Source organism: Acipenser ruthenus, chromosome 12 (genome assembly GCF_902713425.1).
Source record: "Acipenser ruthenus chromosome 12, fAciRut3.2 maternal haplotype, whole genome shotgun sequence".
Lineage (NCBI taxonomy): Eukaryota > Metazoa > Chordata > Actinopteri > Acipenseriformes > Acipenseridae > Acipenser > Acipenser ruthenus.
Genome location: NC_081200.1, coordinates 14,311,322 through 14,326,293, shown reverse-complemented (window position 1 = coordinate 14,326,293; position 14,972 = coordinate 14,311,322). Strand labels below are relative to the sequence as shown.

The 14,972-nt window shown below is 35.8% G+C and overlaps 1 protein-coding gene across 1 annotated transcript in view; it reads right to left on the bottom strand.

Annotated features, from left to right (window-relative positions):
* LOC117417233 (ephrin type-A receptor 3-like) overlaps positions 1 to 14,972 on the bottom strand; it is a 158,617-nt gene that overhangs the window by 28,793 nt on the left and 114,852 nt on the right. Inside the window, exons 9-11 of the mRNA XM_034029216.3 lie at positions 9,228 to 9,295; positions 8,717 to 8,842; positions 4,961 to 5,146 (exon numbers count right to left, since the gene is read on the bottom strand). Coding sequence (XP_033885107.1) covers positions 4,961 to 5,146; positions 8,717 to 8,842; positions 9,228 to 9,295 — 380 coding nt within the window. The remainder of the gene's footprint in view (positions 1 to 4,960; positions 5,147 to 8,716; positions 8,843 to 9,227; positions 9,296 to 14,972) is intronic.

The window sequence follows — 14,972 nt, the reverse complement described above, 5'->3', positions numbered from 1 at the left end:
AGTTGGACCAGTTTACAACAAGATAGTGTTTTTATTCTTAAAATAAATTATACAAAAATGTGCTTGCAAATATTTTTAAATCATGGCACTGGTTTATAACAAACTCAAAAATGTCGTTCATAGTTTATAGTGGGTAAAGGCTTTAACGCTAACCAAATTGCTCTGTTGCCAGCTTTCAATGTCCCAGTTAAGTAAATATTTCACAGTTTCATACTACTGCTACATTAAACAAATAGCAGTACAGCATCATTTTCTTTTAATCGTTTTACAGTAGCAGCTAGGGACATTAGACTACTCTCAGATCATTGAAAAAATAAATGTCATGCATGGGCTTTACAAAAAGAGAGGGGTAAAAACGCAGTTTAACACTTTATTTTAGAGTGTCCGTTCGAATGAATCACCTTTGCGACTCCAGATAAGTTACAAAATGTATTTGCAAAAGTCGTATAAGTCAGCAGTGGCGCAATTTTAGACTTGGTGCTTTTTGAAAATACAATGGAGAATATCGAAGCGCTTCTAATTCTTCGACTGCAGCACTAGGGAAGGGATGATGGAAAAACAACCCTACACTAAACCCAGAATATTTCATCCCCATTAGACATTTCTAGATCTAACTATAAAACAAGTTATGCGTAGCATATAGGCACTATAACAAAGCTGTGTGATCTGCTTACGTCTGATTTAGAATCACAAACAACCCGCAGTCACGCTATACCTGTGTAAAGGTTACAGTAGACAACAGCTGGCTACAGATAAGGCATCTGTCAGTCTTCTTTGTCAAAGATACTGACTGATGTCACAGATGCACTTTTTGTTGGGCAAGGATATATACTATTTCCAATTGGGGATGTGGAACAAAAAAGAACCAAACACAAATATTATAAGTTGTCTGGCTTCTCAAACGTGCTAGGTGTAATAGATTGCACACATGTTGCAATATCAAGGAATGAAAACATCATAACTGTGCAAGTGTTATGTGATGCTCAATGTATTATCAAGAATGTAGTTCCTGGCTCATGCCACGACTCATTTATCATAGAGAACAGTGCCTTCCGAAAATTCGAACAGGGGCTTGTAAGTGGAGGCTGCCTAATTTTAGAATATATTAAATAAATAACTACATAGAATATATTAAACACATAATTAACATATGAAAACACATGAAAACATATGTAACAAACGCTTTTATTATGATTTTTTCACAAACATATGTAAACATTCAGATGAATATTAATATTGCATCATTATTTTTTTCAATAGGCACGCTGTATTATTATTAATATTAGTACTATTATTATTATTTAGTCATTTAGTAGATGCTTTTATACAAAGACTACAGAGACTAGGGGGTGCATCACAACTTTAGGTCCCAGAATCGGTCATCCTAAAACTGCACGTTGCTTCCAGAAGACAAGTCACCGAATTCAACATATCGGTGCAGGCCATTGCAGGTCTGTGACCAAGAACTGTGTCCATTAAATCATAATATTTACTTTTTTGTGGTCTGACCCACTTTATTGTCATGATCTTTAGTTTTTTTGTAATCCTGTTATTTTTTTTATTTTTTCACAACACATTTCGTGCTGTGATTTAGTCCTGTGTTTCTCAATTCCTGTGAAATCTTTTGGTAGACTTTATTGTTTCGGACAGTACGAGTTAACCCCGCCCCCAGCCTTGCTCAGCACCGAGCCAGTACCAGATATCATGCGTGGCCAGAGTTTCACAGCTCCGGCTCGCCTCTACAAAATGACAAGTGTGAAATTAGTCGTACCGTGAGGGCTCGGCTCGGCTCGGCTCAGCTCGGGTGTGCAAGTGTGAAAAGGCTAGTCCAGAAGTGACCAGAGGTGCGTGGTACTTATATTTGAACGCCTGGGTTGTTTTAGCTGCATTTGTGGTTATTATTATTTTTATTGTTATTAGTATTATTATTATTATTATTATTATTATTATTATTATTATTATTATTATTATTAGCTATTAGAAACAGAGACAAAGCATGTATGTTTCACTTTATTTAATAGCAAACTAGCAACCAAACAAAGAACATCAACTACCTCCGTTCCTACTTCCTGATCTACTCTGCTCAGTAATGTGTAAATCTACAGCGCCAGTTATAAATGAAATAACAATACCAGGTTAGCCTACCCCTTTTAACATTAGGCTAATGTTTCCATAACGGAATGGGTCAACCTTGTAAATGTGTATTTCTGTACCACTGCCACAATGTTACAGCCCACTTTGGGTGCTTTATAACACTATACACAACATACCACTCTGAGCAGCATGGCGTCGCCCAGATCAATCCCCACCGGATGTTTTTATGCTGACGGACACTCAGTCGAGACCCGCCCACCTGCTGATTGAGGGCCGGCACAGCCAATCACTCGATGCCCTTCCTCTCAACCAAACCTAGCAGGCAGCAAGTCTCAATTGAGTGCTCATCTGTAAACAATAATTTGATCAAGCATAACAACTCCAAAAAGCACACAAAACAAACCCGTTTCCACATATAAATTACACCAAAACAAATTTCCCCCTGTGCAGGGCAATCACCCTGCTACAGGTATGTTTAAAAGAAAACAGTAAAGAAATGAAAAAGGAAAGAATCTACACTTACATGCTGAATACAGTAATTACATGTACTTTCTCTTGAAAAAACTATCCAGCGTAGATTGCTCATCACGCCCGTTGCCTGGTTGCAGTTTGTGTGTATATGACGGACAGGCAACGATTGCATTCGTCATGAATGATTTGTACTACAATAGGTCATCTTTGAATTAGCGTTCTCTTTGAATTAGTCAACCACGGTCTTTGTTTTCACTTAGAGAATAAAACACTTGACCCTGGAGAAAGTTCAATGTCAGTTAACACTGAGATCGTTGTATCCGGGTTGATCCTGTACGTGATCTTTCTAATAGGGCTAATTTGCATTGAAAAAAATCAGTTCTTGCTGTTGGGATCGTTAAAAACGGATGTTCGTTATAAGAAGGGTTCGTTATAGTGAAGATAGACTGTATGTGTGTGTGTGTGTGTGTGTGTGTGTGTGTGTGTGTGTGTGTGTGTGTGTGTGTGTATATAATTTTGTTCCATGTTAGATTTCCAAATAAGTCATTTGTTCTGATTCCACTTTTCACACAAAAAAAGAAAAAGATCCCTACCCATATTTGTTTCAATTCTTTTTTCATTTTAGTTCTTATTTCCATTAATTAAATGTGGGGATATGTGAAAATGACAGCTGAGTCTCAGTTATGTGCCTGAGGTTGTTGACCTGCCTACACATTCACTGTCACATGCAGCCTCCCCCCATTCTGTGTAACCTGTGCTGTGATCTGTGAAATTACTCTGCCTCGTCATCAATTACCTTTGGTAGCAATTCGCATTGGATGAAACCCATCTCTCAATTGCATTCTCCCCTTTCTGGGGTTCATTTTGTGTAGGTATCAAACAGTTATGCCTTCTATAAGCTCATACCTTTTGCTCTCTTTTCTCATTCTTCTTTGGGATTTAGCCTCAAGCTCAACTTTCAAAATAATTGCTTGAAATAATGTTAAAGTTAAAATGTAATTTAATAAGCTGCCTTATGAATGTTATTGTATTACTTTTTAGTTGTGTCATCAAGTTTAATCTAAGATCATTTAATACACTTGCGGTTTTCTTTTCATAACTAGGTTATGTGTGTGTGTGAGTTAATTTAAGGTTAAACTTGCACATTCCCATTGCATTCCCCATAAGTAATATGCCTAGAGAAGACATTGGGGAGAGTTTAAAACACATATGTTCATTTTGTTTTAGAACCTTCCTTTCCCCGATACAATCAATACAGATTACAGATTACTGTGCAAGCCAACATTTTAGAAGGCCAGCATTTTAGTTTGAGATCTAAGAAGAAAAAAATGCTATTAGCAAAAATAAAAGAATAATAAAAAAATGAACTGCTTACTATTGAATATTCATGGTTGTAGAAATGCACCCAATTAGCAGTTTAAAAGTATTCATATTCATCACACTATGAATATGCAAAGTGCCCATAACAGCAGAGAGGTGCACTGTTGTATAACTAGATCCTGCAGGACTTTTGATTCCTGAGTTTGTAATATTCTTTAGTGTCTTTGATACAGTGTATTTTGTAAAAGGAAAAAATATATATACTATTTATATAGGAGGCTGTGTGGTCTAGTGGTTAAAGAAAAGGGCTTATAACCAGAAGGTCCCTGGTTCAAATCCCACCTCAGCCACTGATTCATTGTGTGACCCTGAGCAAGTCACTTAACCTCCTTGTGCTCTGTCTTTCGGGTGAGACGTAATTGTTAGTGACTCTGCAGCTGATGCATAGTTCACACTCCCTAGTCTCTATAAATCGCTTTGGATAAAGGCGTCTGCTAAATAAACAAATAATATATACTATCTGTGTATTTTTTTACTATCCTACTTCCTCTTCAAAATTGAAATTACTTTCTGAAGACAAGACTTTGATCAAGGCAAAACATTTTATATGTACAAGATCAGCAACGCTCTAAAGGATACTGATACAAAGATATCTACAAAAGAAGTACAAAACGATATCCATATAAAGATATCTACAAAAGAATCAATAGAAACATGTATATTAAAAAACTGTTATTGTATGTTAATAAAGATGTGATATAAAAAAAGGAAAACAAGACACAACTGGGACTTGTACTGTCATGTGTTCACAAGCTTCAAAAAAGGGGAGAGGGCAAAGTTAGTCCTGATTCAGTAGATCAGGACAAATCTGCATACACAGACATTTGAATAATAATGTTTGAATAATAATAACACAACATATAAAATTAACAATTTCCTCAAACCAGCTTGGTTTGAGGGTCTAACACCTGGCCTGCTGGATGAGACAATACACCCCCCATAACAGATAGTACCAAGGGATAGCCAAAAAGGGCTTGTACATTGTAGTAAAAACAGTATGCACTTATTTACTTACACTTGGTTACGACTCCCTCCAGTCGGATAATGTTGGGGTGGTTGAACTGTCCCATGATGCTGGCCTCGCTCAGGAAGTCCTGCCTCTGCTTGTCCGAGTAGCCGGCTTTCAGGCTCTTGATAGCCACGTAAATCTCCCGCTTGCTGGGCAGCTTCAGGCGACCGCTGCACACCTCCCCAAACTCGCCTGTTGAAATTGAAAAGAGAATGAAACAATGTTCAATTTGGACCTCTCAAAGTTCCTCTGCTGTTTTCTTTCAACCCTTTGACATTTCTGGGAAATACAGTTCTTATAGAATATTGATGATTCCACCATCTGTTTTTCAGATGGGTATTGAAGAGGTGGACAGTACATGTTTGGAAGTGGGCAAGAAATAACCACTTTTACATGCTTTTAGATATGTAATAAAGAAGATTTGGTAACACTTTATTTTAAGCACTACATATTAGGCATTTATCATATACTTATTTGTGACTAATTAGCACATAATACATCATGTATAGCCTCCTAATAAGGGTTTGTTAGGTACTTATTATGCTTATTCTCAAACATGCCTTACTAACAGGTTACTGGACATTAATAAAGGATTTGCATGTCTTATACTGAAGTGAAGACTGTTCTTGGCCATATTAGGTCCTACTAGCTGCTTGGATATGATTAATACATGGTAATAAAGCAGCAAAACAAAGTGGACCATGCATGGATAACACTCTATCCCAGAGTTGGTCTTTGTTTCCAATAAAGGGCTTATTAGGATTTTGGTCACTAGTAAAGAGTTTTGCAGACCCTATTCTGAAGTAAAGGCTGCTGGGTCACACTGCAATACTTGGTACCAATAGGCACTGTAACATTTGTTCATGTTTATCTTTGTTATGAAAAGTTATTTTATTGAGGTACATGATTTTTTTTATTTTTTGTTTTATACTTTGTTTATTGGTTTTCACAAATTAAACAGGATGAAACATAAACACAATTTAACAGAGATTTAAGTGGAAATCATATTAATAATAATTATAATTGTTATAAAAGAGAAGAGAAAAACAGAGAAAGTGCTGTGCATGCTTTTTTATTATTATTCATTTTATAAAGGAAGATTATGGAGGGGAGGGCAATCTGAGTCAACATTGTTGTCAACATAGGAGAGAAAGGGTTGCCATGCTTTATACAATTTTGCAGTGGATCCCCTTAATGTAAAATTTATTTTTTCCAATTTAAGGGAGTACATGAGATCCCTAATCCAGTGAACATGTGAGGGTGGGGCAGCCTGTTTCCAACCAAACAAAATGACACGTTTAGCCAGCAGAATTGCAAAGGCCACGGTGTCCGACTGCAGCCCTGTTAAGGGAACATTGTCGGGAATCACACAGAAAATCGCAATGAGTGGAGTGGGGTCGATAGGCACTTGTAAGAATTGAGAGAGGGTCTCAAAGACAGAGGTCCATGAGGTACATGATTTTTAAAAAAATTTGATACATTATACACACAAACATAAATGAATTATTTTTACTTTAAGTATATTTAAAGATCTTGGCAAAAAACGGTGCACATTAAAAAATAACTCTTATTTGTGACATGTACCTTCAATTAAGATGTGTAAATGTATATTGTTGCACTCTCATTAAATATTATTTATATCCAAAGTAACAACATTTTAATTACCTACTCCCTGTTCGTGTGAATGTCAGAACTGCAGTTTGTGTTAAAATGTCCATACTTTGTATTAATACAATAATCCAGTATTTTACGACAATCACCAACGTTTATTTGTATTTATTTATTACATCTTTGTAATAGTGGCTTGATGAAGGAATTTATTAACTGCATATTCCATATTGGTGTACCGTAATAAATGGCAACTAATACAGAAAAACTTTGAGTGGAAAAAGAAAAAAGTTGTTTTTTTGTACTTATACAACCTGTTTTTAAAGTTAACAATACTGATTTTCAATACAATTCAATGAAACACGACTCTTACTCCAATGCACACAGCCAAAGGAACAAAAATATAAGCCTGCAGATTTACGTTTTTTTGTTTTTTTCTGTGCCTGCGGGGTACATAAGTTCAACTAAATCAACCTAATTACATTTTTTAAAACGGTAAAACTCTGTTTTACTGGGAAAATAATGATATAGCAATTTGTTACGTTTTAACAGTTCTTTAAATAAAAAAAATAATAAATAAAAAAAACCCAACGTATTAAACTCTTTACTATTGACCAACATCCTCCTAATAAGCCCTTTATTGGAAATAAAGTCCATCTCTGGGATAGAGTGTTGTCCATGCATGGTCGACTTTGTTTTGCTGCTTTATTACCATGTATTAATCATATCCAAGCAGCTAGTAGGACCTAATATGGCCAAGAACAGTCTTCACTTCAGTATAAGACATGCAAATCCTTTATTAATGTCCAGTAACCTGTTAGTAAGGCATGTCTGAGAATAAGCATAATAAGTACCTAACAAACCCTTATTAGGAGGCTATACATGATGTATTATGTGCTAATTAGTCACAAATAAGTATATAATAAATGCCTAATATGAGGTGCTTAAAATAGTGTGACCAAAGATTTTTACAACACACCATTTTTTTTGTTTTAAAATATATTGTACTGAAGATCTCTGATTCTGATCTACATACTTATATTTTCTTTGTTAATTTGTACATACTGTAAGTAAATATATTCACAATATATTCTATTTCAATCATCCTAACAGTGACATTTCTTAATACTACCATTATTTAACTGTATTAATGTGCTGGTGTTTTCCCCCATGGGTGATTCATTGAACCACTTACACTATTAACATGACTGAAATCCACAGGGCATCTGTATTTAGATCTATATAGAATCTAGGGCACAGAAATCTTTCATTTTCACTTCCAGGTGAAGCCTTCCACAGACTGCACTGCCAATGGTGCAGTTCATCTTTCTGGTCCAGTCACCTCCAATGGTTCACACCCATGCTTGTGGTGTAAAAACACACCAAACACATCTGTACATTTCTCAAAGAAATTGCAACATGCCCAAGTAGTCAAAGTACATTTAAACCTCATCTTTGATGATGGCCCTTCTTTCTTGTTCAAGGCTGTTCTTAACACTGCCTGATAAGACTGTTACACCCTGGAGTCCAGTCCTATTAAATCCTCTTTTTTTAATCATCATCAGAACCCTGAAAAGAACTAGAGCCCAAGGACATTTTTTAATGAGTGTAACTGAAATCTAGGTTTGCGATTATTAACACACAGCTCTTGAAGCTGTACAGAGGTAGTTTAAGGGGCACACCATTAAAAGTACAGAACCATCATCATCACTGATCTGTATGAGATACTGCGTACATCTTATTAAAAAGCGGCCTTGACAAGATCAGAATTGTACAAAGAAAAAAATTCTGTAGTACAGCTTGGTGCAATAAAACAAACTAATGGACAAATAACATTAAGGGCCTTACTGAAAAAAATACAAATGTTTAAAACTATTTAAATGAAAAAAAGAGTTGCAAGAAATTAGTTGTTGAAAAGAGGCTATAATTTGAAGCTAACTGTAGGTATCTTCGCAGTTACATGGAAATATAAAACATAAGACAAGCTTTGGAATACTAAAACAAGCCATCTTAAAGATGAGAACCGATTTGGGATGAAGCTTTGTTCATTCATTAGCACTAGTTATTGAAAGAATCAGAATCTGGGGGTGCAATTCAATTTTTACATAGTTGTCAGTAACATACTTTTGAAAAAAAGTTTTATATTGCTCTTACCGGCTCCTATTACCCTCTCAATTCGAATACTAGACGCCTCAATCTCCTTGGCAAAATCTCGGACAGCCTGATTGGGGTCTTCGTAAGTGTGTGGGTGTATGTAGGTCCTGCTCCCAGGCAGCTTCACTGTCAAGAAGATCGAAAAAAAAGAAAAAGAAAATGTGTCAGTCAGTCTCTCCTGTTCATTAAGAACCTGTTCATTTAGTCAAGGGAGATACAGCTTCATTTTCAACATCATTAGGCATTTTCTTGGGCAGGCATTAAACTGCAATTTTGTACTGCAAAAAGGCATTAGAGAACAAGAGATTTCATTTATCACCATCTCTTCTTAAGTGCTTTGCCCCTGAAGAATCTTCCTGATATTTTGATGATCCAAATGCATGTTTCTTTCTTAGTGCGTGCATCCAATGAGCATATTTGTTTTTTATTCAATTATTTCTCACGAGCAACACATTTTAAATGGTGCCTGTTTACAGTACCTCTGTTCACTTAACCATATCTGAATGCTTACCTCGACCATGTTGGAATTGCAGTTTTTCCTCATCTGGATCTTGTTTTGCTTTGATGTAGCCACAATGCCTGCAAAGCAAAATATGAAGAAGGTATGCATCTGCTGTAACCCATATCAATATTAGCTTATACAGTAGTAATGTTGTGTTCCTAGCTTGTTGGATAAGACAAGGACATGGGAGTTATTATAGAGGAGCTCCAGAGTGCTTTGTTAAATGCACTGCTTTGAAAGTAAGATAAAACTTCTGTGATGAAAATGCTAAAAACGGTATATGGGGACGTATGGGTGGTTCATCTAAAGAGCAACAAATTGTGGCACCTGGTTTTATGAGTGGCTAAATCCTGTGGATCTAGACCACACATTTTTAGACCACACTCTAGACCAAACCTTTTTTTTTTCAGGGTTCTGCTGTATTGAAATGTATTTGCTTACGATTGTAAGTCGCCCTGGATTAGGGCGTCTGCTAAGAAATAAATAATAATAATAATAATAATAATAATAATAATAATAATAATAATAATAATATTGTATACACTCTTTTATGGTTGTAGTTTTCTTTTGCTTTTACTCCATTAGAATAAATGTAATCAGTCATTTAAATGCTAATGTCTACCCTGAAGCAGCAGAGATGTTAAAACATGCTATTGCTCCAATACTGCACATCCTTTTCAGCCCTGTCTTTAAATATAATTAAGGCGAAAAAATAAATTGTGTTAGATTCAAATTATGTATCAACCACCCTCTTGCCTACAATTAAAAACCATGCTCATTTGCTTAAGTGCCCATTTACAACCCTGCGACATTTTTATTAAACTTTCTAATGAATAAAGGTTATTAATTAAATGTATTTATTTTTGCTGTGAATGCTGTAAATAATACATAATTTTAAAACAAGAACAAATCTCCACATATGATAATGAAAAAGTCCAGGGAATTATTAGCATGGATATTTAAAACTGCTAAATAACAGATGTGTCAAGTGATTCTATTGGTCTGGTGTTTCGTGCTGTTAATTCTACAAGAAATACCAATCCTAAGTATAAAATGTACAGTAACAGTATTTGTTGATTGGAAAGCCACATGATACCAAAATTATCACCATCTCCTTTTTTGACTAGTTAATTAAAAAATAAAATTACTATTTAAAAATACATTTGTCCTGTTACTTTTCTACATAAAATGGCTTGTTAATGGAACAAATCCTGCTTTGATAAGCTAGATTATTTTTTTAAAACTACTACTTCAGAATAAACACGAACACGGTGGCACAGAAGATCATAGATTCCCGTATCCCTGTAATCACCTCTGATAATGTTGCTGTTCTCTACTAGAATTTGCTGCTACATTTCTGCGAGCAGCAGTTCATTTTCAAATGTACCCAATAAGTGAGGTTATTTTTCATTATTTTATAGTTTTATTGTAGATTTGGCAGGACACATTTAACATTTTAAGATGTTTTGATGGTGACATAATTAGGTTCTTAGTTTGCACTTTCCTCTTCTATTTAAATATTTAAAAAACATCTTGGATGTCAGACAACCTGGGTTTGAGTGAAAAGCATGCCATTCTAATGAGCACATTTTTACGAGACTGTAGAAAATATGAGGAAGGCAGCAGATCCCCACTGTGAACGGAGGGTGGTTATAGTGTGCTCAATAACTCTGAGCTCAAATTTAATTTTAAATGTTAATGTACACTTGAAAATGACATTAAGACATAAGCCAAAAATAAAATATAACATAAATCAATTTTCTTCCTCCAGCCTTTTATATTACTTTTTTTCTCTGTAATCGCACCGATACAATGTCACAAAATATTATTAAATGTTTCAATATGCAGAAAGATGTAGATGTATGCGGAATAGTATAGTTAGTGTTCCGCATTTTCGGTTTTTATCTTTAAAAAAAATATTTCTCAGAATTTCTCAGAGTTTATTTTACAATAGGGATAAAATTGTTAATAAATAGTTTTTAATTGAAACATTGGTAAAAATCGGGGGGAAAAAGATCTCAGTATACACACTTTACATGTGGAATATTATGCGTAGCAGTTCTGGTTTCTGATTAAGATTAATGTACCTGGCATGTATGATGAAGCAGAATCTGTGCAACTTAAGTCGAGATCACATTTTCCCAACTTAGCTGGTACTTTGCGAATGTTTGGACAATCGCTGTGCTGACGGAAATAGTTTCTTCAGAAGGTATGAACATGACATCAGCACAAAACAAGCCAGGTTTATTCGCCTTGAAATAATAAAAAATAAAAGAAAATCGACAGAACTGGGTGGTGCAAGCCATCGGGAGATGTGTCAAAAATCACACTGGACATTTCCATCAATGCGTTCCATAAGTACCAAAGCATCACCATTTTCTGTCAAATGTTTACGATTAACATTGGCAGCCTTTAGCTGACAGACAGGACGGTCGCACGGAGTCCCCAATACATACCTCTCTGCAGTCTGCAATAAACAGTGGCTGTCCAGCAAAGCACAGCGCTCTGACAAACTCATTAACACAGTCATTCTGCGCTCTCTTTTTATTAAAGCGCGTGTAAAAGCTTCATAAACGGATTGCGTGTCTCAGTTGTCACTTATTTTCCTGTATGTTCTTTTATTGTCAGCGCGAAGATGTACCTCAATGCAGCAGTATTTGCAGCACTCTGCCTCTGACCCATTTCTGTTATTTTTGCTTTTTGTATGCTTCGAAACATTCATTTTCTTTTGAATATTCAAAAACTGATTTACGTTTCCTCCCCATTCCTCATCCGCTAAAAATATTACGTTTTCGTGTATTTCAGTTTAGTTTTTGATCAAACTAGTAGTTACCACGCCCAGCAATTGCCACAATAATCAGACTTTGATTGGCCAACATAATCAGGTGATAATGTGTTTGTGACGTGACAGAGAACCAGGTTTGAACGTTATTTGATCCTCTGGCGTCTAAACGTCTGCTGTATCCTAGGACACAGTGTAGGGCTGCTTATTACAACTTCAGAGTCAAAATAAAACAGCATTTTAATCAAAAAATTGTTTATTTCCTAGAAAATAGTACGGGAAAAATGAATAGATAAAAATCAGATATAAACCAGTAAAAACCAACTGTTAAAAAAAATATCCTGTAATTTTTCTGTAAAATTTGGAATAAACCGGAAACGCGGAACACTAAGTATAGTGTACAGAATTAGCTGTTATAACCAGATAGGCTATTTGAGCAATAATATACAGCTAATATATACATTAACATATGAAATCCATCTCCACTAACAGAGATATACAGTGCATACATGTGTCAATACTGCTCAATATAGTCCCTGATAAACAATATAGATCCTGTGCGCAATACTGCATCATTCAATTCCTTGACAAAACAAGCTTGTTGTGACTGAAACCACAATCCATCACCATTTCATAACATAAACTATAATTCCTTTAAAATCCATTAAATCCTCACCAGAATCAATGCATTTAGTAAAGCTGTCAGTGAAATAATAATGTTCCATGTTTCCACAAACTTGATTTATATTTTAGCCGCCTTGAGCGAGAATGGATTTTGAGCAGGAACATCGATGCTGGTTTGGAAGAAGAAACTTCTGCTGTGAAACTCTGTCTGGCATTCTGGATATGAAACTTGTAATTATGCTGAACACTGAACAAAGTTGCGAGGAGGGGGAATGGGCACGGGACATCTTTACTAAGCTTTTTTTTCTTTTTCTTTTGCTCTCCTTGTTACTTTTTACACAGCCCAGTAAGCACAACATTTCCCATTTAAACCTGAGTAGCTGGGAAGTGTCAGTTACATTAAGCAACTGTGGCAGTCGTAATAATAGAGGTCAGGGTCCAACTGCCATGGGCTTTAACTTTCTCATGGTTTATAATCTGAAATCAGTAGCAAATGGGGGTGGTTGGGGAGAGAGCATCTATTTATTTGTTTCCCTCTTCCTTAAGATAGCATGTGCCTCTGATTACTGGCCATCTACCCCTCTTTGGGCCCTGCACGCCCTATCAGGCACAACACATCGCTACAAGGGATGTCCGATTAGACCATTAATCGGGAGGCGAAAATCAGACCTCAGGTGGGGAGAAATCCCTCTTCTGCATCTATTATGAGCTGCACTGATGATACATTACAGAGACACAATGGGGTCCAGCTCTAATTTACAAACAGTGAACAACTGGGGCCTGGAAAGAATAAAGTATTTTTATTAACCACAACAGTGTCAGGTGAGAGAAAATAAGATTATATTTAATTAAACATTTATTGTTTTAAAATATTAACGCTGCAAAAAACAGCAGGCGTGCAGCTTATCTGGACCGCTGCTTAGAAATAATTAAAAATATAGTAATTTTACATTCAGTACATTTCTAATCGGCTAATACTCACAGTAAATTAAGTGGTAGGTCCTCAAGGGGTTTGAGTTACAGGGCAAAAATATGCATCAGTTAAAACAGAACACTAATAATAATACTATGAATAATGTTCATCTTGGAGAACGAATCCACACATATCGCTAAATATTGTGTACTTTCCCTGTGTCAGGAGTACGCTCCATAAAAACACAAAAACACGCTGACTTGTACGTGTTTTTTTTAAAAAAAAAACATTATATTATGTTTTACTGGTAATATTTTCAGTCGGTTGGAAAAGCTACTTAACAAAAAATTGGCTTTGTAGTACTGGTACTCATTGATCTTTTTTTTTTTGTCTTTGTGAAGTGTGATTTTTCGAAACTCCAACCATAAGGTATGAAAATTGTATCTAAATTGTGTATTCTAAAACAAATTACTAATGACGATTATTGGCCATAGAGACGGGAAAGATTGACGCTTGCAAAACAGACGACAGCAGCCAACACATGCGGTTTCACGTTATTTTAACTTCTAATACTGTTGTACATTTTGTTTCATTCATGCCATTCATTGTATGTGCTACTTACTATCACAGCGACACATACTGTACCCTCGCACACCACACTCTCATAAGAACTATGTTGCCTCAAATATTCACAGCATTTCCAATGTGAATGCATGTAAAAACACAGATTGGCACATGACTTGGCGGGCCAGTCAAAATATTCTGGTGGGCTGGATTTGGCCCACAGGCCACCTTTTGACTATCCCTGCGCTACTGCATACCACACATTCCATCCTTTTTTTTTATTTGCATACTAATACAATTGTAACCAGCTTTAACGGCAGACATCTGTTTGTATTTCTGAATTTCAATTTCCACTATCTTGCGTTTTATAGTGAAAATATAATAAAGCCTAGGTTCTGGTGATAATGATAACACCAATCAGAGTTCCAACCCACAGCTGCCAACATATTACAAGAATAAGACCTGGTTGAGCTAACTTGAGCTTCCTGTTACTTCATTTACAAATAAAACAGTAATGAAACAACATATCTGCCAGTTATTGTGAAGCTAACAGTTGCTCTCTGCTAGACATTTTCTAATTCATTCCTTCTTCCATTCCTCTGGAGTCTACCATTGCAGGTTGTTTTTTTCAAAATAAGGTGTTTTATTTACAGTATTAATCAATGCAAAGTCCCATCCTTAAGGAAAGAAACTAAAGCAAGGGAGTTAGAGGTCAGGACTAAAAGGAAGGCATCAAATAGCAGTAACTAGAGAAATTGCATGTCAGATGGACTCTGCTACAAGGGCTTGCAAGTTTAACATGATAACCATCTGTTTATTAGGTCTTAGACTTCACTTTATAGAATGTGGAATGTATGTCTTAGTAGCTGAT